The sequence below is a fragment of the Podarcis liolepis genome (assembly GCF_965112155.1).
Source record: "Podarcis liolepis genome assembly, chromosome: 3".
Taxonomy (NCBI): Eukaryota; Metazoa; Chordata; class Lepidosauria; order Squamata; family Lacertidae; genus Podarcis; species Podarcis liolepis.
The window spans coordinates 81,030,469-81,053,014 of record NC_139557.1 but is presented as its reverse complement, the minus strand read 5'-3'; the positions used below and the strand labels follow the sequence as shown (position 1 = coordinate 81,053,014).

At 40.6% G+C, this 22,546-nt stretch overlaps 1 protein-coding gene across 2 annotated transcripts in view; it reads right to left on the bottom strand.

The window, feature by feature from the left end:
* Positions 1-22,546, bottom strand: part of CATSPERE (catsper channel auxiliary subunit epsilon) — a 51,955-nt gene that overhangs the window by 14,148 nt on the left and 15,261 nt on the right. The window contains exons 11-15 of one of the 2 annotated variants that reach the window (XM_083496813.1): positions 17,951-18,390; positions 16,866-16,924; positions 9,841-9,916; positions 8,998-9,206; positions 6,848-6,900 (exon numbers count right to left, since the gene is read on the bottom strand). In XM_083496813.1, coding sequence (XP_083352939.1) covers positions 6,897-6,900; positions 8,998-9,206; positions 9,841-9,916; positions 16,866-16,924; positions 17,951-18,390 — 788 coding nt within the window. In that variant the 3' untranslated portion in view covers positions 6,848-6,896. Of the gene's footprint in view, positions 1-6,847; positions 6,901-8,997; positions 9,207-9,840; positions 9,917-16,865; positions 16,925-17,950; positions 18,391-22,546 lie in introns of those variants that run through there. The other variant, XM_083496812.1, reaches the window with a different exon arrangement.

Here is a 22,546-nt window from a genome sequence, read left to right as displayed (position 1 = left end):
CTACCCCCTCTAGTGGTTGATGTTGGTGGAACTATTCTATCTGTGTTGCAAACCAATATCAAGCTGAAAATTAGAAGGTGGTAACTTAGGCTCTGTGAAATATCTATAAGAGAACTGTGTTGGAGAGATACCCCCTCTATTATTATTATTGGATTACACCCTTGGGACCATTCAGTATTAATATAAAATTTGGATTACATTTTGGACTATATTGGAAGTGGTAAGCTGACCGCTACTTGAACTAAAGACACTGTCTTTTGGACTACTCAGAACATAAGTAGAGCTCTACCTGTTTAGCGTTTTTGATGGATTAGCCCGAAAAGGGGCAAGAAGATCAGCTGGACCAACCCGATTTGGATTAGCCCGAATAGGGGCAAGAAGAACGTGGACAGATATTCAACCCCCCCAAATTGGTGGGGGAAGGGACAATAATTAAGATAACATCTAGGACTCTGAGGTGAAAACCTAAGGAAGTTGTGTTCGGCATTTCGGTGTCTATCTTTGTTGTGTACTACTCTTTTCCTTTTTTTTTTCTCTCTCTCTCTTTGCTCCTTTCTCCCTATATAGGTGATAGTTCCTGGCTTTTGGTGGTCAGGTTAATAGCGCTTAACAGTATATAATAGTGCTGTAACTTTAATTATATAGGACAATACAGTGTACATATCTGTCATTGAAACATTGAGGAATATGTCGCATACACAGAAAAAAGGGGGAGAGGGAGGGACTCCAACAGACAGGAGAGCTTCAAAGCAGGAAACAGAATTTAGAACAGAAATATTGAAGATGTTTGCAGAAATAAAACAAAGCGAAAAGAATTTGGAGACGAAGTTAGAACAGGTAGATAATAAAATAGGAAAAATGGACAAAAAGATTGAGGAGACAGTCAGCGAATTAAAAGGACAGATTAAGGAGGTCTCAAGGAGAGTGGATGAAGGATTAAAAAAGACAAAACAGGAAATGAAAGAGATGAAAAGGGAAGAGGAGAAGATGAGGAATGAGATTGCAGATTTAAACAAAATACAAGAAGAAATTAAAGATTCTATCGCAATGAATGAACTGAAACAGAGAGAGGTTAATTTAAGGCTGAGGCAAGTTCCAGAAATACAAAATGAAAATATAAGAGAAAGATTAACAAAAGAAATCGCGCAATGGATGGAGCTTCCGGAAGAAGATTTGGCAATGACAATACAGAATGCCTACAGAATGAAAATTAAGTCAAACAGATTAAAGAAATTCCCAGGCGACTGTTTAATTACCTTTAAGGATAGAGAGATGAGAAATCTGATTTTGCAAAGGAATAGAGAGAAAAGACTTTACATCGATGGGAATTATATAATCATATTCAAAGACATTCCGATAAGGCTGTTGAAACGAAGAGAAGCTTACAAACCATTGGTGCAACTACTTAAGAAAAACAAGATCGACTTTAGATGGGAATTTCCGGAGGGCGTCTCTTTCTTCTACAAAGGAGTTAGAAGAAGATTGTTAAGCCCAGAGGAAATAGGAAAATTCACAAGAAGATACAAAGAACTACAACAAGGAGAAGAAGAGGTTAAAGGAGCAGAAGGAGGACTAAGAAGGAGGGAGGAATCTGAACTAGGTGAAGAAGAAGAACAGAGCGGAAGAGAGTCGGACGAAGAGGGAGAAGAAGAAGAAGGAGAAGAGACAGAAAGACTTTAAGTGTAAACTCTTAAATTTAGATAGTGGTAAGGAGAATGATGTTAAAATTATGGAACTGGAATATTAATGGAATGAACAATAAGAAGAAACGGAACGGAATTGAACGTATTCTAAAGAAGAAGAATTTAGATATTATATGCCTTCAAGAAATGCATGTGGCCAAAAAACATAGGAAGATCCTTATTAATAAAAGGTTAGGGAATGAATATATATCCTCAGATAAAAAGAAAAAAAGAGGGGTGGTTCTATATATCCAAAACAAAATTGAGTCCCGTCAACTATTTAAGGATGAGGAAGGACGAATAATAGCGGCTCAGATTAAATGGCAAGGCGAAGAATTGATAATCGTTGGAGTCTACGCCCCAAATGGGAATAAGACAGAATTTTTCAGATTATTGGAAGAAAAACTATTTGAATATATGGATAAAAAAATTATAATAATGGGAGATTTGAACGGCGTGGTTTCAACAGAAATGGATAGATTGAGGAAAACAAAGAACAATGAAGGGAAGTTACCAAAGACCTTTTTTACGATGATTAAGAACTGTAACCTAATTGACATCTGGAGATTTAGGCATCCGTTAGAAAAACAATTTACGTACCATTCAGAACCAAACCAATCAATGTCAAGAATAGACCAAATTTGGGTGTCGAACGAATTAGTACCAAGAATCCAAAAAATTGAAATACAAGCTAAAGTTATTTCAGACCACAACCCGATTAAGATGGAGATAAAAGGACTCGAAGAACGAACTTTCAGATGGAGATTGAACGATAATCTCTGGGACGATCAAAAATTTGTTGAAAAAATACAGAAAAAATTGTCAGAATACTTTCAAGATAATTCAGATAAAGGGACAAAAATGAGTGTAGTATGGGATGCATCTAAAGCAGTGATGAGGGGCCTTTGTATCCAACAAAATGCGTGGAAAAAGAAAATCAAAGAAAAAAAGACAAGAGAGATTCTGAGACAAATTACGGATAATGAACAAAAATTGATTAAAAAACCTAATAATGAGAAGATAAAGCAGGAAATAAAGGCTCTACAAACCCAATTCGCAATGTTAATAAACAAGGAGGTCGAACGGAATATAAAAATGTTAAGACAAAAAAACTTTGAATTCGCAAATAAATCGGGAAAATGGCTTGCTTGGCAGGTAAAAAGAAGGAAAGAACAAAAATTAATTAACAAAATTGAATTAAATGGGGAAGAAATTACAGACCCGAAAGAAATCAGAAAAGGGTTTGTGGATTTTTACACACAATTATATAGGAATAACGAAAGGAATAACAAGGAGGAAATTGAAAGATATTTGGAAGAAAAGATGTTGAAGAAGATCCCGACAGATCAGAAAGAACAACTTAACGCCCTAATACGTAGAGAAGAGGTAGAAGAAGTGATTAATGAACTGAAAAGAGGGAAGGCACCGGGCCCAGACGGGTTTACATCAAGCTACTATAAAGAAATGAAAGATAAGTTGATAGCCCCGCTGACCGAAGTAATGAATAACATCTTAAAAGAAAGGGACATCCCTGAAACATGGAAAGAGGCCTTTATTACTATAATTCCAAAACAGGATTCGGATCCAACACAGATTAAGAATTACAGACCTATTTCCTTATTAAATACGGACTATAAGATCTTTGCTGGCGTTCTAGCCAAAAGATTAAAAAAGATACTATCAAAAATTATACATAAAGACCAAGCTGGTTTTTTGCCAGGAAGACAAATACGTGATAACACAAGGAATATAGTTAATATTATTGAATTTCTTTCAGATAGGTGTGACAAACCAGCAAGCCTAATTTTTGTAGACGCTGAGAAAGCGTTTGATAATGTAGTCTGGGATTTTATGTTGAAAAACCTGGAGGTTATGGAGATGGGACAGGAATTTCTGAACGGTATAAAGGCAATCTACACAGAACAGAAAGCAAGACTGATAGTCAACAACGTCATCTCTGAAGATATTAAAATAGCTAAGGGAACAAGACAGGGATGCCCCCTTTCGCCACTGTTATTTATAGTGATTTTGGAAACCTTACTAAATGCAATAAGGCAAAACAGACAAATTAAAGGGGTTACATTAGGGGTTAATGAGTATAAAGTTAAAGCTTATGCAGACGATGTGGTTTTGACTGTGGAAGAGCCAATGGAAAGTATAAAGGAGAGTTTGGAAGAGATGGGGAAATTTGGAACCTTAGCAGGATTTAAATTGAACAAAGGGAAAACAAAAATGATTGTCAAAAATTTAGACCAAGATAAGATTGAACTACTGCAACAAAGAACAGGGATTGACGTGGCTAGAAAAGTTAAATACTTGGGAATATGGCTTTCTGGAAAGAACATCGATCTGTACCAAAATAATTACACCCCAGTATGGAATAGAATAAAAAAAGACATGGAGACCTGGGCCAGAATGAAATTATCGTTCTGGGGACGAATTTCAATGATTAAAATGATGGTGCTCCCCAAGCTGTTATTTTTGTTCCAAACTTTACCCATAATAAAAGGTACAAAAGACTTCAAAGATTGGCAAAAGGTGATCTCAAGATATGTCTGGGAAGGGAAGAAACCCAGAATTAAATTTAAACTATTGACTGATATAAAAGAAAGAGGTGGCTTCTCCTTACCAGACATGAGACTGTACTATGAGGCAGCATGTTTGTGCTGGATAAAAGAGTGGGTAAAATTGGAAAATAATGAACTTCTAGACCTGGAAGGATTTAATAACAGATTTGGGTGGCACGCCTACCTCTGGTGCGACAAAAAGAGGGTTCATAAGGGGTTCGGTAACCATGTTTTCAGAGGCGCTCTAATAGAGGTTTGGGATAGATATAAAAACATATTAGAACCCAAAACTCCTCACTGGTTATCTCCGTTAGAGATAATGGGGGTAAAGAAAATTAACATGAGAGGAAAGTGGGGAAAATACGAAGAAATGGTGATAAATGAAGGAGGAAAGTGGAAAGTAAAACCATATGACCAGGTTAAAGTTTTTACATATGATTGGTTGCACTATTTTCAGATTAATGAAATGTTCAAAAAGGAGGTGAAGGAAAGGGGTTATGAGGAAAAAGAGTCTAGGTATCAAAAGGAGATAGTGAACAATGAATGTAAAAATCTGTCGAAAATGTATAAAATACTGCTGGAATGGAACACGAAGGACGAGGAAGTGAAATCAGTGATGGTCCAGTGGGAGAGGGATTTCGGTTACAATATCCAATTGGAGGACTGGGAAAGGTTATGGAAGGTGAACATAAAATTTACGGCCTGTACGCTTCTGAAAGAAAACATGATGAAGATGCTTTATAGGTGGTATATGACACCAGTGAGGTTGGCAAGAATGTACAAGGTAGACAATAAATGCTGGAAATGTAGACAGATAGAGGGGACATTTTACCATCAATGGTGGGAATGTAAAAAAATTAAAAGTTTTTGGGAGGAGATTTATAACGAAATGAAAAAGATGCTGAGATACACCTTTGTTAAAAGACCAGAAATCTTCCTATTGGGTATGGTAAGAAACGACATAGAAAGAAAGGATCGCAAACTTTTTCAGTACGCGGCAACGGCCGCAAGAATGGTGTTAGCACAGAGATGGAAGCAGGAGGAAATTCCTACGGTGGAAGAGTGGAGAGAAAAATTGATGGAATATGTGGAACTGGATAAATTAACAGGGAAAATTAGATATGCCAAAGACCAAAAGTTTATTCAAGACTGGGGGAAATTTGTGGGGTATCGGGAAAACAACTGTGATGTAAATACAACGCTAGTGGGGTTAAAAGAGGCACTGTAAAGAATCAATAAGTATTGTCGGTTACAAATAATGTAGGAAGGGTGGGATAACGGCAATATGTAAGAACGAAATGCGTATGAAAGGAAAAAACCACGAATGAATGTCAGTAACGTTGAAGGAAGTCCAAAATGGATAAGAATGTTATGATATGGATATAAATGTATAACTGGTTGAAAACCAATAAAATTTTAAAATGCAAAAAAAAAAAAAATAAAATAAAAAAAATAAAAACTGTCCCCGCAGCAGGAAAATCCGGCTCAAAAGGCCTAGGATTAATATGAAGGAACTTTAAGTTATCTGAATTTGCTAAAAGTTAGTATTACTTCACAGCAGGCATAATTAATAGATCTCACTGCTACAAGCTGTGGTGAGGTGACAGTGACTGGCTTAGATGACTCTTAAAGGGACAAGACAAGTTTATGAAAGATAAGTCAATCAACAGCTATGAGCTGAGAGAGCTACCGTATTTTTCGCTCTATAACACGCACCCGACCATAACACGCACATAGTTTTTAGAGGAGGAAAATCCGTAGGCATGCCACCCGTAGGCATTCCCTCCATAACACGCACAGACATTTCCCCTTACTTTTTAGGAGGAAAAAAGTGAGTGTTATGGTGCAAAAAATACGGTAACTTGAACCCCCAAGTTTGGAAGCATGATGCCACTGAACAGCCTTCTCAGAGGGAATATTATTGCTTTCATGCCTCACTTTGGATTTCTGGGAGCAGGATGCTGCAGTTAGATAGACCTTGTTGGTCCTGGTACATAAGTGTTCCTTGCGTTCACAGACAGGTTAATTTATCTCACCATAGGCGCCGACTCCATGGGGCTTGAGGGGGCCCGAGCCCCCTCAAAAATTCGTTTGGGGGGGCTCTGCCCCCCCAATAATCTCCGGCGCCCCTCCAGCAGAGCGCCATCGCCGCCCCTCCCCCAGCCCAAAATGCACAGGGAGGGGCGGGCTGCATGCCTCCTGCCCTCCCTCCCTCCCGAGCAAAAGCTCCACCCAATTTCCTTTGGAGCTGATTAATAGGCGCAGCACGCTCTCCCCTATTCGCTCACGAGGAGGCGGCGCCACTTTATTTGCATATTCATGAGCTTATTTATTATTCATGAGCTTTCCCGGGCCCCCCCAATATTTTTTATAAGTCCGCGTCCCTGTATCTCACTCATCTGCCCCCAAAACAGGGTTTCTGAGGTGGCTAAAACTCATAGTGAACCACAATTAATAAACAAGATAGGAACAGTTATACAATACAGTCAACGTCAAAGAAAACCCTACAGCACACAATTTGACTATAGTATCTACAATTATTTTTTTTTTGCAATGTAGAACATGGAGGAAGAAGGAAAAAATAGCATTGTTACTTGCTTTTCAATAACCAGGTCTCGAAATACAGGACAACCAACATTTATGTGCGCTACCTGAAAAGAAGCACATTCTAGTAAGCTGACAGTTTCTGCCATCACACACAATGGCCAAAATATCAGTGGGGAAAAATAGTTTCTGTTCAAACTCACACCACTGTAATGGCACTCGGGGGGGGGGGAGAGGGGAGAGAGACAGCACAGATCTAGGTTTAAAAGCTGACATTTGAAAGCCAATTTTTGTGATTTACATGCATGAAGTACAGTATTAAAATATATGTAACAAATAAAATAATGCATTTTTAATGTGCATTCCAATGCACAACATGGCTAGAGAAGTCCCACTGATCACATACTTAACTACTGTCATTAATCTGATTTGAATTGATTTTATAATGAAATGATTTTGGAATGTTGTATCATTTTAATGTTGTTAGCCGCTCTGAGCCCGGCTTCAGCTGGGGAGGGTGGGATATAAATAAAATTTTATTATTACTACTTATTATTATTATTATCTCCTAAAGAAATCAATGTACAACTTTGGCTAAATTGTGCCTCATTTGGAGGTGTCAAGCAGTTCACTCTCCCAGAAACTACTAACTCTTGGTAGAAAGCAAATTCATAAAATACGGTACTCTGGCTGCAACCCTTAGTATAATTACTTTGGATTAAGTCTCACTGATCACTTCATTTCCAAGTATATGGGGTTAGGCTTGTCTTTAATTTTTCTAACTTTTATTGCAGTTAATGGACCTAATTAGTTATAGCTATTCATTTCAACGGGTCTACACTGAGTTAAAGTTAAATATAAGACTGAGCCTGGAAAACTGAAACATCTTAAACCTACAATAGCAGGCTATAATGAAGCCTCAAGCGGTGGTTCCCACAGCGCAGCAACCCGGCAAAGGGGGTGCAGTAAGGAAAACCACCGTCACCTCTCCGCTGGGAAGTGCTGAGCAAAGGCGAGTCCCTAGGCAACGCGGCCGATTTGATCGGCACAAGGCATGCAAGCTCCACCCTCCAGTCGTTCTTAGACTCCTTATTGGGTGAGCAATGCAGCCAAGCAACACAGTTGGAACCTCCCTCCTCCCTGGCCGGCAGGGATGGAGGGAGAGAAGCTGCTTCCTTTGAAATTCAGGAAATTTAAGGGACATCATCAATAAGGGACAGCAGCGGGACACAGCGCTGGGATAAGGGACTTTCCCACCAAATAAGGGACGGTTGACAGTTATGCTTCTTATCTTTTATATTTTTTGATTGTTACATTATGTTATGAATGTATGTATGTTATGCTATGTTATTCTGAAGCCTTTGGGCAAAAGGCTGTATAAAAATGTTTCAACAAACAAACAAACAAACAAACACATTCGTTGATGAGAGTCCTCCTCAACCCTTTATCATATGACGACAATATTTTTAGACTGACAGTAATTCCAGATGGGCAGTTTATTGAGCATTCGTCTTGATTTTTTTTGCACATAATTTGTGAGAGGCTATATGACACTGCCATTTAGTAGTTGGTATCTTGTGTAATTTTTCATCACTTATCTTACCATCAAAAGTCAGAAAGGGGAAAGTTAACAAAAATTGCACTGGTGAGTATATGCTAACAACCACTAGATGGCAATGTCATATATTGTCACAACCACAAAAAGTGTGAACAAATCAGGATAAACTCAATAAGCTCAATAAACAGCTACCTGAAAACAGTGAGTATTTTGATTGTTTTGTTGGACAATCTCTGAAAGTCACAGCAACATCTTGATTTTATTGGACTTCTCAGGGGCTTCTGTACCTGATATCGTTGAAGTATCAGATATTATCAGATATTATACTGCTGGTGACTATCCAAGGCAAACACTTGAGATGGTTTTAATTTTACCTCTCAATATGTACCCAGATAGTGGAGACAGAACTGTGTCTTGTGAGGCTCTTTTTATTTGGTAATGTTTGTCATTTACTATTTATGCAAAACTGTTGGGAGAGAGAATGTGGAATTTAAGAGTTTGATATGATTAATATCATGACATTGCCTAACTTTCTGCTTCATTCTTTCTCTTTATCATCCATTAACCAGAGCATCCTTGGTCCTGAACTCGTTGGTGTCTGAAGGCTACAGTCTGTTGGATAAGGAGAATAAGACTAAAACTGAACCTGGATAAAATGGAACTGATGTTGATAGAGGATCCAAGGAGGCTGGAGCCCTTGCCACTGACTGAGGCATTTCCCTTGATAGAGTATGTATGCAGCCAAATGCTGCTTAGAGTACAGCTGCTCCTGACGATCCAGGTTGTGGCCAGGAGTTTTTTTCTATCTAATCTAACCTCTGTCCTTCCGCCCAATATGAATGGCAAAACTGTATACTGAAAAATGGGGACCAGGCAGTCAGCAACCTCTATCAGCTATTATTGTGGTAGCTTTCTAAAACCTCTGGATTCAGGAAGGGCCGCTTCAAGAGGGGCCACACCACCTGGCTCCTGTTGAGTTCGGCAAGAGCTGGGGCACCATGACGGCAGAAGTAGTGGGGGGACGGGACAGCAATTCTCATTTAAACTTAGGCAGCAAAGCAGGATAGGCTGCCCAGGGGGTGGGGAATAACAAGAATATTTAACAAAATGTGTGGAATGAACATGTGTTCTGTTCAATCAGCCATCCTGTACCTCACAATATTTTATTCCATCCCTCCTCTCACTGGGAATGTCTGTAATCCTCCTACACACTTCAAGCAGCAGTATGCGGCTCTGTCCTTATTGGGGTTTTTTTTGGGGGGGGGTCCCCTTAGGATTTCCCCTCTAATGTTGTTTTTTACCCTTCTGCACACCACGTGGTCCTCCAAGCCAACTTTATCTTCAGACATTAAAGATCTCTATCAGGTATTTTTTTAAAAAACGAAAGTTTTTGCAACAGTGTATTTGTTAGTGCTTAAGGTACTATGGTATTCAGTTGTTTTCATCCTTTTTTAAAAAGAAAGATTAGCATCTCATGCTAAAAACTTACCTTGTTGGGAGTCATACATGTTCTTCCGGTGAGGGAAGGTTCCACTTCAATTGTCATAATACCCGTTGAACTAATTCTACAAGGAAGTATCAGCCATAAAACAGGTATATTTAAGACACTTAAAATTAATCCTTTATATAATACTTATGTGTTGCTTTCACAACTGATATTTATTTCATTATCTGTTCCCAAAATTCAAATCCACAAACTTAAGTTTTTAAGAGTTCCGTCTTATACTTGAGATTCTGGCTGGGGGATTCAGGGTCTGGTGGAAGCACCTCAATACTTTCAGAATTTAACATATATTGCTGGCATGACCGATGTCCCAGTGGAACTCCCACAATCTGCCAACAGAGCACTCTGTCAGTAGAACTGTTCCACAAGCAAAGATACACTGGCAAAGCAGCCAAAACAGGATAGAGATGATGAAAATGAGAGTGGAAGCATGGCTACCCACTGCAACATGGTGCACAGACACGGCTGGGGGTATGCTAAGGGCCCCCACAAATCTGGCGATGGTGTTTGCTGTCAGTGCAGCCACTTGTATTTATCATTCATTTGACCTTTGAACTAAAAACCCCTTTGCATGAGAATTGTTGTTTCTACATATTGATTTCCTATCTGAAATAATGACCTCAAGCTTTTATAGTAACATCCCAAAAGGGATCCAGTGCTAAGCAACAGGATGTGGGATATCAAGATTTTTAGATCCCATGCCAGGTTTGTGCCCAACTTGGGAATCTGTGTGTCAAATTTTGGTTCTTTGTGGGTAAAACTTGGTTCATTTAAGAACTTCAGACTTATGGGTGAGGCCTTCAAGCAAGAGATAGCAGTTTCGGACCCTTAGATAGCAGGCCCAAGATATACTGCATCTGCTTATTTTGTACCAGTATCCCAAGGACAGAAATTGTCATTTACTAATTAAAGTTACATTTTTCCACTGTGCTGTCATAGGGCTCTATCATCCAACCTAGGTTCTGGAAATTTGCAGCTAAGTAGCCTTGTAATTGGCTGAGAAGTGGGATAACAGGCAAAAATATATAAAAGCAATCTACCTTGTAGTATTCCTTGCCCCAGACTAGCCCCTCTGCTAGCCTCCTGTTTATGCCCATCTTGTATTCTGAGTTTTGGTTGTTGAACTGACTTGTCAAGCCACATCTCTTTGCAAAGTCAGAGCGTGATGATGAAGTATCTTAGCTTAGGCTGTCCGATTTTTTGTTTTTTTTTAATGTATTTTCCATTATATTTCTAATTTCTTAATTGACCTCCTAAAATATTTTCTTCCTATTTAGTAGCAGGGTTCTTACCACGGTATTATTTTATTATTCTTAAACATATATGTTCTGCATTTTAATGTGGTTATTTGGAAAACTGCCTTGGTGTAAACCAGTGCCTTAGATCTCTTTGATCATACTTAGCTACCATACAAATGGTTGTTTTTGCTGGAGGCTTCAGACAGCAAAGAATGGTGACTTAGCTCTTGCTCCCTGGAACCTCACAGGGATCCCACAGAGCTACAGGCGTCTCCTGGGCCTGAAGGAAAGGACTCTTAACAAGAATGGTGGCAGCATACAATTTGGGGGATTTGGTTGGAAACTGAACCCTATAATCTTTACGTAGTGGCATCAGCTGGACATTAACTATTCAGAGATGTGTGCCCTAGCTGAGATACAATTAATTTGGAATTTCTTGAACGTTGTCTGAGCAATATGTTTGGGGTAAATCATTATAGACAAAAGTAAGTGGACAAAAGTTTTTTGTTTTTTTTTAATACAATCTATGTTTATGTGGCGAGGACAACACCATTCATTGAGTACCTTTTTCCTTTTCTTGTTTGTACACCAGAGAAACTGATCAGTAACCTGATGTGTCTAAGACTGCCCACAGCTTCCTCAAATATTAGATTTCCAAAGTTGGAAATGCAAATAGTTTTAGGCTTTGGATCTTATGCTAGAGCCCAGTTTGCCCAAATAGAAATGGTTTTAAATTGGTGTCCTGGAGAAATACTTTTAAATTACGTATGGTGCCAAGGAAAAACAAAATTCTGCCTTAATAAGTTACATAATTCTGGTATGCAATTTCCCCAGAGTTTTCACATTGTAAACTATGGCTTGGATCCAAAGAATGTGAAACTAGTTCTTGGAGACTAGGCAGACTTTATATCAGCTCCCCGTGCCATGTGGCAGATTGTGTTTCAAACTGAGACAAATTTTAAAAAACAGGCTGTGATGTGTTGCGGAAGAAGCAAGCTGTTCAAAGGGTTTAGTTTTATTAAAAATAAATAAATCTTGCATTAGTGCAAGCCTCTTGCTTTAGGGTGCATGCATACAGGCAAATGTACTAATCTTCACAAAAAGGAAAGAGAATAGTCAAACTCAAATTTATGGGCAGATACTAGAAAAGATTATAAAGAAATCAATCTGTAAGCATCTTGATAACAATTGCAGTGATTAATAGAAGCCAACATGAATCTGTCAAGAATAAATCCTGCCAGACTAATAAACTCATTTTTAAAAATTAGGTTACTAGATTTTGGATTTTGGAAATGCTGTGATTTTTATTTCTCTTACTTTCAGAAAAGAATTTGACAAAGGTCTACATATTATTTTATTTACTAAACTGGTTAAGTGTGGACAAGTGCTCATCAATTATTCCTCATCAACCCAGAGAGAGACTTTGAATGTGCTGCTGCAGGGCTCTAGTCTGGGCCTGGTTTTCTTCAACATTTTCATGTAGATGAAAGGAAGGAGTGAATCATGAAATTTGCCAATGGCACAAAAATCAGAATTGCTACCTAACATCTCAGAATGACCTTGATAGAATGGAAAGCTGGGTCAAAAATAGCAAAATGAAACTCAAGAGACATATGCAAATATCTGCATTTTTGCAATACATTTTAAAATTTTCAGGTGAAGGATGTCAGGAAACATGGCTTGGCAGTAGTACAAAGTTATTGGGATTGTAATAAACCATAAGCTGAATGTGAGTCAGCAAAGTGATCCAGCTGTGAGGGGGCTAATGTGATTTTAGGCTGCTTCAATCAAATCATAATGTCCCAGTAATGAGAAGTGGTAGTTCCTCTTTATTCTATACTAGTTAGACCTCACATGAGAGTATTGTGTCCAGTTCTGCACACAACACTTTAAGAGTGATATGGTTTGCTGGGTGAGATGGGAGGCTGTATGCCTGAGCCCTTTCCTAATTCCTGGATCCAGCACAGATTCAATTCCTGAAATAGCCAGGCTAGCTTCCTGGTGGGGTAGTGTCCCTTTAAGTATGAACCATTAAGGCAACAAAGGAAGTGGCTCTGTGTCAGATGACAAATAGATGAGCCCCCTTACTTCAACTCGCTGGTAGTTAGAAAGACAAAAGCCAGAGTCAAAGGTCTGAGTTATGTGAGCTAGAAGCTAGAAGCTAGAAGCAAGGCTGCAGGCTGGGCAGCTGGGAGAAGGAGCCATGCCTGATTTCTGCTTGAATCCAAGGCTGTGGCTATGGGGGAAGCAACACCTTCTTGAGCTCATGTTGTATATATGTGTAAATAAACCATATATCATAAAGATACCACAGTCTCCAGTGTCCCTCATTGCAAAGGAAACTGAATCCTGGGTAAGCCTGGAATCTTACACTGCTTGGAGATTAGGGTGGCATGCAATAATATAGACAAATGAGAATGGGGTGATGAAGATGTTAGGTAGTATAAAAAACAAGTCATATGAGAGAAGGTTGAAGGAACTGGGTATATTTAGCATGCAGAACAGAAAACTGAGAAGGACCTGATAGCACCCTTCAAATACTGGAAGAGCTGTCACCTAGAATATGACAAACACTTCCCTGCTGCTGTAGAAGATAGGACTAGATCTAATGGGCTTAGCTTACTGAAGGGTAGATTGTTGCAAAGACAGAACTAGCTTTAGCCACTAAGGAACAGGAATATAAAAATATGTGAATGCATGGTGATAATTTTGAAAGAGAAGAAAACCAAGTAATTGCACAGAATTTGGGACCAGCTGCTGAAAATATGAGGTTGTCTGAGGAGTAGGGAGAGCTGTAATGAACATTTACAATGCCAGTTGGAGGACATGAAATAGAAAAAGCAGATTTGCAAGGACCTGTGAAAGTTCTGACACAGCAACTTAAAAAAGCAACAGGTTGCTAATAGAAATTTGGAGGGGTGTTGAAGGAACAGCTCCATGCTCAGAAGCCAATTTGTTGAATTGTTGGAGCTTATTTGGATAATGATGATGATATGTGGGAAGAAGAGTGGAAACAAAAGTGTGATAGTAAGGATATTCATTCACATATTTTTGTTGAATGGTTTCTTTAAATGTAAAGGTTCATCACTGTTCCACTCCATGTGTATGTCTTTAAGGGGCCAGAGCAAAATAACAAGACCCAGCTTTACAGATGTGAAACATTGCAGGTGCTGCTGAGTTGTACTGATTAAACTGTGTCAGCAATTGGGTAGAGTATATAAGGAACAGCACCTAGCTCTCCCATTACCCTGGGGGATGGGTTGGTGGTTGGGTCTGGTTTGGTTTGTTGATGTATTTAGTGTATAAGGAGTTTTTGTTATTGTTATTAAAACCTTGTTTAAGTTATTTTTGAGTCCCTTTTTAATGCATGGTCTCCCCAGCAAGCTCTCTGCAGCGCTACCATACTGCAAATAGCCAACAATTTTAACAGCACAGGGTGTGTTGACAATAAAAGATTACAGGGGAGATAGAGTAAACAGCAACAGAGAAATTGTAATGGGCTTGCTGGTGAAAATAGATAAATAGATATGCTGGACTGTGGGGGAAATTTGCTAGAAGGGGAAGTGGATTAGATATTAGGGGTCAAGGCTGGCATCTGTTATTGAAAGCTGGGTGTCAGATAAAACATCTTGATGGAGTTCCATTATATAAAAAAGACTGATAAATTGTTTCTAGAGTACTTCACTGTTGTAAAGAATCTGCTGTTTTCACAGCCAGCACACACTGGGTTGACATCTTCATTGAGCTATTTATCATGATCTCAATGCCTCATTCCTGATCAGTCACCTCCAGTTCCAGACCCCATGAGCATATATGTGAAATTCACTGAGTTTGGAGAGATGCTTTCAGAGCTCTCTGCAAGCTCTTTTTGTTTTCATGACTCAGAACAGTTTTGTATCATCAGTCTTAGCCACCCTACCACCTCACTGCTTAGTTCTAACTTTAGTTCACTTATGAACAAGTTAAAAAGCACAGGTGCCAATACTAATCCTTGGGGGACTCTACTTCTTTCCATTCAGAGAACTGTTGCTCTTCCTCTATTATGTACTGAGCCACAGCAAGGCTCTTGGTTTCAGTCTGCAACTCAGAATAGAAAAATGTCTGTGCATTAACCCCCAGCGCAAGATCTTTGGTTTGGATTGGAACATTGTGGTTCTATGCTAGGGATCATTTGGAAAGGAATTAAAAATAAAGCTGCCAGTATCAAAATGGCATTATATGAATCTATACTGTGAAAGCATTTATGTTACTGTGTACAGTTCTGGTTGCTTCTTGGTGAGCAACTCCCCTTTGAAGAAAGGTTACAACGTTTGGGACTTCTTAGTTTAGAGAAGACGCAAGTTAGAGGTGACATGATGGAAGTTTTTAAAATGATGCATGGCACGGTAAAGTGGATAGGGAAAAGTTTTTCTTCCTCTCCATTACACTACAACTTGTGGGCATCCACTGAAGCTGAATCTTGGAAGATTCAGGAGGGATAAAAGAAAGTACAGTGGTACCTCAGGTTACATACGCTTCAGGTTACAGACTCCGCTAACCCAGAAATAGTACCTTGGGTTAAGTACTTTGCTTCAGGATGAGAACAGAAATCGTGCTCCGGCGGTGCGGCAGCAGCAGGAGGCCCCATTAGCTAAAGTGGTGCTTCAGGTTAAGAATGGTTTCAGGTTAAGTACGGACATCCGGAACGAATTAACCTGAGGTACCACTGTACTTCTTCACACACCACATAGTTAATTTATGGAACTTGCTTTCATAGGAAGCAGTCATGGCCACCAGCTTGGATGGCTTTACAAGAGGATTAGACGAGCTCATGGAAAAGAGGGCTATTGATGGCTATTGGCCATGATGGCTATGCTTTGCCTCTACAGTCAGAGGCAGCAGAACACCAGTTGCTGAAAAGCCACAGGAAGGTAGAGTGCTCTTATGCTTGAATCCTGCTTACTGGTTTCCCATAGGCACTTGTCTGGCCATTGTGACAACAGGATGGTGGATTAGATGGGCTGTTGGCCTGATCCAGCAGGTTCTTCTTATGGTCATGTTCTGAGCAGATGAAAGGGAGGCCTAAACTCCAGTAGCCCCCTGTCAGAATTGGACTATAATAGTAGCATTACAACCACATCATATTTAAAGTCCTTGTGGACAACAGGGGGGTTAGTTAGGAATTGAGCTGCAAAGGACACCTTAGGATTCAGCTGCTGAATGTACTTTACTCAGAGAATAGCTTGTGAATATTACTGTGGTTAACCAAACACCTTTAAATGAATTTGTGGGAACTGCTACTTATATGGCTGGCACAACAATAAATTTCACTGGGAGGCTGGGTCTGTAACCCATATTGATATTTTGATATGTGTAATTTTGAACCATCCATTGTTGAAACAGATACAATGAAAAAAGATATTGCGCTTGATTTACCTCATTTGAGAGTATTGACTGATGATTTGAAAATGCAAGGTGTAGTTAAACAATGCCAAAGCTCTCATCATAGTAAAAAAGAGAGATCTTAAAGAAAAATGGTCGTCCATCTCAGAAGGGGACTTGGACCAAACCCATGGCCTCACTTGTAAAACCAAGAATAGATAGGATCCCCAAATTAACAGCTCCCAGAAGGCTTCCCAAGATGGAACGTGGTCTTTGGAAAAAAAGAAGTTCCCCAGCCCTGAGCTAGTTCCAATAAGCCTTCAGTGTGCTTATGCTATTGACTCTTCTGAAATGTAAATGTAACCAATAAATTGTTAAGCATTTTCATATTTTAACTATCATTATACTTACATTCCATCTTCATACTCTCCCTCGGTTGAATAATCATGGTCATGATAAAGTGTTACAGTCTTTAAGATATAATAAACAACAATAATGGATAGTTAGTCTTAAAATACCATATATTTAAGGGCTGCAGGCAAGTAACATTACTCATTATATCATAATAAATCAGGATAGGTAAATGTAAAGGTACCCCTGCCCGTATGGGCCAGTCTTGTCAGACTCTAGGGTTGTGCGCTCATCTCACTCTAGAGGCCGGGAGCCGGCGCCGTCCGCAGACACCTCCGGGTCACGTGGCCAGTGTGACATCGCTGCTCTGGTGAGCCTGCACCAGCGCAGCACACGGAACACCGTTTACCTTCCCGCTATAAAGCGGTACCTATTTATCTACTTGCACTTAAGGGTGCTTTCGAACTGCTAGGTGGGCAGGATAAAACAGGATACTAAAAGTTAAAAAAACTTCAAATTATATAAAATATAAAATCCACTTTATCCTAGACATTTGAATCCCTGTAATGTAAGTAAAGTTATATGGAATATTACATCTTTTAGAATATTCATGTGCAACTTTGTATGTATTTAGTGAATCATAGAACTTGATTATATTAGTTCTTAGTTGGTTATTTAAAATATTACAGTGGTACCTCGGTTTAAGAACAGTCCAGTTTAAGAACGATTTGGTTTACAAACTCAGCAAAACCAGAAATAGTATCTTGGTTTGAGAACTTTACCTCGGTCTAAGAATGGTCGAAGGCTACCGGTGGCGGGAGGCCTCATTAGGGAAAGCATGCCTTGGTTTAAGAAGAGTTTTGGTTTAAGAACAGACTTCTGGAATGGATTAAGTTCATAAACTGAGGTACCACTGTATTATAATAGCCCCTTTCTGAGCTATCACGACTGAGGAAATCATTGCAGCCATATCTATAGCTTCACGTAGAAGTGTGAGTTCATAAATCTGGTTCATCCATGGAATTCCCATTGAATTAGAAACATGCTAATAGCCTTGCATGTGTCTGTAGCCAGTAACATGTCTGAACCAGACAGCCTGACCCAAGAAAGAAACACACAGGAAGAAAAATGCAAGATTCACCTACCTGATTCTTAGTACAAATTCCACGTGCTATTTCATATTGAATAGAGTTATTTTGCTTCAGCAAGTGTGACCTGTAGATTGTAACTTCTGTGGACAATCCCACATTTTCCAGAAAGACAATCTGGGCCCAAAAGGTCATATTTGTTCCCATATCCAGATAGTAAGTATCTGCTTCCATATTGTGCTGAAATGATATATATGGACAGACCTCTCCTAAAGGATTTGTGGCACTAAGTACTTCAGTTTTCAGTGGATAAGCCTTGTAATATATATGAGTACCATTGTTTATGAGCAAATAGAAGTCACCATGCCCATTCACATATACGGCAAAGTCTCTGGCTTCAGTTTCCCAAGCACTGAGCTTTAGAACATCTTTCATATTAAACTTTAAGAAAAACATGTCATTGTTTTTCATTTTAATCACAGTGTTTCCAGCACTGCCTATAAAAAGGAGAGAGAAAAATAGATAGAGCTTAATATAACATCGGTTTATGTATATAATTATATTACTATTATCAATAAAAGTACAATTCTTATCTTTTCAGTAACAATGGTTGATTGTTTTAACAAACATTTGTCCTTAGTACAAATTTGCCTTGAATTGTGGCAAAAATTATCTATAGAAAATATATGCTTGTGATTCCGAACATTCATTATTTCTTAAAATTATTTGTATAGTGTCTTTCATTTCCAAGGTGATTCCTGGGGCACATTGTTTTAAATTAAAATTGGGAACACACATTATTCTTCCTTTCAGAAGGCCACATTTTCTTCTCTCATATCCAACAACAATGTGCAAACATCCTGTTCAACTGTAGGATGACCAATTAATGCTACTTCTTGGCAGCCACCCTTCCAGCATGCAGCCAAACTAGGGTTCAGGGATACAGTGGTGCCTCGCAAGACGAAATTAATTCGTTCGGCGAGTTTTTTCGTCTTGCGATTTTTTCGTCTTGCGAAGCACGGTTTCCCATAGGAATGCATTGAAAATCAATTAATGCGTTCCTATGGTCAAAAAAAGTCCAAACAAAGCCAAATTTGGTAAAAAAAGAGTTTATTAAGTGCTCTTTAAATTCACACATACTGTAAAGAGCATTTCAAAAATTGAAGGAACAATTTAAGTTTCTAAACATGACAGAAAAGCATTTAAAAATCAACAAAGTGTACTGTACTGTACATACATTTTCTAAGACCCTGGGGGACAACTCGAAGAAGGTTCCTCTTCCACTCTTTGCTTCTTGCTGAAGAACCTGTCCATGGTCTGCTGCTTCATCCGCCTTTTCAGCACCTCCCTGAAAGACGACATGACCCTCATATCAAAAGTGTTCGCAAGGTCACGTGTCAGGTTCTTGTCAGGGTGGTGCCGCTGTGCAAAAGCCTGCACATCTTTCCACTTATGGCAAATGTCCCTCAGTTCTTTGGAGGACAGCCGTTCCTCAGTTGCTTCCTCCTCTTCCAGCGAGGCCTGCTCCTGCGCAACCTCTGCCTGCAGTTCGACCAGCTCCTGGGTGGTCAGGTCGTGGTCGTGCTCCTCCACCAGCTCGCTGATGTCCTCCTCTGTGACCTCCAGGCCCATGGTCCTCCCCAAGGAAACAATGTCCTGCACCACTGTTGACTCTGGTGCATCAGAGTCACTTGGTGCCACACAGTCCGGCCACAGGCTGCGCCAAGCGCAATTCAAATTTCTCTGGCTGATCCAGTCCCAGGCCGTGGTGATCATCTTCAAGCAGGTGACGATGTTGAAGTGGTCCTTCCAGAATTCCCGCAGGGTGATGTTGGTGCAATCAGTCACCTCAAAGCATCACCTGAAAAGCTCCTTGGTGTAGAGTTTTTTGAAATTGGCGATGAGCTGCTGATCCATCGGCTGGAGCAGTGGCGTGGTGTTAGGCGGCAGGAACATGATGTTGATGAAGCTGAACTCCTCCAACAAGTCCTCCTCAAGGCCTTTAGGATGAGCAGGAGCATTCTCCATCAGAAGCAAAGCCTTCAGTGGCAGGTCGTTGTCCAGCAGGTACTGTTTGACAGCAAGGCCAAAAGCAAGATTGACCCAGTCCACAAACAGCACACGTGTGACCCAAGCCTTACTGTTGGATCGCCACATGACACTCAGCTGCTCCTTGTCGACCTTGTGTTTCTTGAAGGCCCGTGGGTTCTCCGAGTGGTACACCAGCAGGGGCTTGATCTTCAGGTCGCCGCTTGCGTTGGCACAGAAGAGCAGGGTCAGACGGTCCTTCATGGGCTTGTGGCCAGGCAACTTGGCCTCCTCCTGAGTGATGAAAGTCCTTTTGGGCATCCTCTTCCAAAACAGCCCGGTCTCGTCGCAGTTGAAGACCTGCTGTGGAACGTAGCCCTCCGTTGTCACAACCTCCAGGAACTCCGCTGCAAAGTCTTCAGCCGCAGGAACATCAGAACTGGCAGCCTCTGCATGCCTGACCACGCTGTGGATTCCAGATCTCGTCTTGAACCGGTCAAACCAGCCTCTGCTTGCCTTGAAGACTTCTGGCTCGCCTGAGATTGTTACGGAAAAGCAGCAATGCGGGAGCGAGCTGCAGCTGGCTGGAATGCAAAACAGGATGTTGATGTTTGGGACTGTACCATGGGAACAAAGGGACAGTCTATTCACTGTACTGAGCACCGGATGTTAGCTCAGTGTGTCATCTGACCTGTACTGGAAGTATAGGGGTGGAGTTTTTCTCTCTGCTGTTTGGAGTCTGATGAGTGCAGACGTGTTTTTCTGTACTGCTGCAAGGACAGAAATAAAGCGATGTAAATACATTTCTGTCTGACTCTTTCCCCTCCCTGGGGAGGCAGGGAGGAGGGGAAAGTGGTGTGTTCTTCTCACGCTTGAGGAGGATCGCCGATAGTGACCTAGCCTGTATCCTGCCGGGAGACGCAGACGGGGAGGTCAACAAGGATCTTAAGCCGAGTGCCTGGAGAGTGGCCAGTTTCCCTCTGATAAGGCTTAAGAATTCGACAGAGGTTCCTGGCTGTTGCCGGACGAGGTCTGTGTGCAAGGCCTTGGCCTTCTCACAAATGACGGCCTCAGTCACTGTGTCCCCTGCACGCTGCTTCTCTTCTAACCAGATGAGCAGCAACTTCTCCACCTCCTCCAGAACAGCTGGGCGGTTCTTCACGATCCTGGTGACTCCCTTGGCTGCATCAGTCGCAAGGATCTTCTCCCTCATCTTCAGAATGGTCCCAATGGTCGATGGATTCCTCCCATACTCCCTGGCGAGGTCTGTCACACGCATTCCACCGTCGTGCTTCCGGATGATCTCCTCCTTCATTTCCAGCGTAACCTTCTCCTTCTTCCTCTCGCCGGCCTCTGCAGCAGCAGAGCCCCATGGCAGCACAGCTCCTACCTTCGCAAACCCCACCCCCCAAAAAATCAGTGCTTCACATCCAAAAAATTCAAAAGCACCAAACCTCCCAGAAAACACACAAGCTTCCAGATTCTTGCAAACCCCTCCTCAACAATTCCCTGACCCCCCCCAGCCACCCACCACACAGAAATCCAAATCCAGAAATCTTTTTTTTTAACAACAGCAGAGTGCCCCAATGGTTACAAAAAATCATAAAAATGCAGAAAAAAACACACAAGCTTCCAGATTCTTGCAAACCCCTCCCCAACACCAAGTCCTTGAATTCCAAACACCCCAACCCAAAATCCAAACCCCCCCAAAAAAGTTTTACAAGTTTAACTTACCAAATGGCTGCAAAAGAAGTTTTGGAAAAGCTTCAAAAATCACCAAAGTCTTCAAAAACCTCAAAAAAGGCTACCACACCGCGTGCTATGAGTTGCTCCTCGAAGTCAAGTCGCAACTGCACCTCTTCAAGCAATGCACCCTGGGTATTAACGGTTTTAAGAAAAAGGAAACAAACTTGCAAGACGTTTTCATCTTGCGAAGCAAGCCCATAGGGAAAATCGTCTTGCGAAGCAACTCAAAAAACCAAAAACCCTTTCGTCTTGCGAGTTTTTCGTCTGGCGAGGCATTCGTCTTGCGAGGTACCACTGTAAATGTGAGTCTCCTGTAACTGAGCTATATTGCAGCCTCTGTCAGAGAAACCTGGGGTATTGTTATTCCCTTACTTAGGATAATGTCATTACATACATCTGGTAGCTAAATTTTGCAAGGCACTCATCACCACACCTTATATTTATTTCAGGTATACAAACTCCTGAAAACATACTAGTGACCCTGGCAGAATTTTGGAAAGAATTGAGGTACACAGTCCAGAAGCTGGTATATGAAGTTAAGTTAGCTAGGATCACTCCTCCTGTATAAAGTGCTAGGTGGTGTCAGGACTGGTTGTTGTCCTCTTCTGATCACCACACAAACGCTTCTTGTTCTTTTATAAATTTTTATTATATATTAACAAACTTTTAAACGGTCCTTATCTTTAACTATTCTTCCTCAGAGTCACTTATTTCAGATACCTTCTGAGCTCTGCTTCTCCATGACCAGCCACCCTCAAAATGGCGAAGGCGCCCTTCCCTTCGCTTTCCCGCTCTTTTTTCCAACCTCCTGCTCGAGCTGGCTTGTATCTCCCCTCCTCCAAATCTGAGCTAGAACTTAACCCTTGCCTTTCCTGGGAA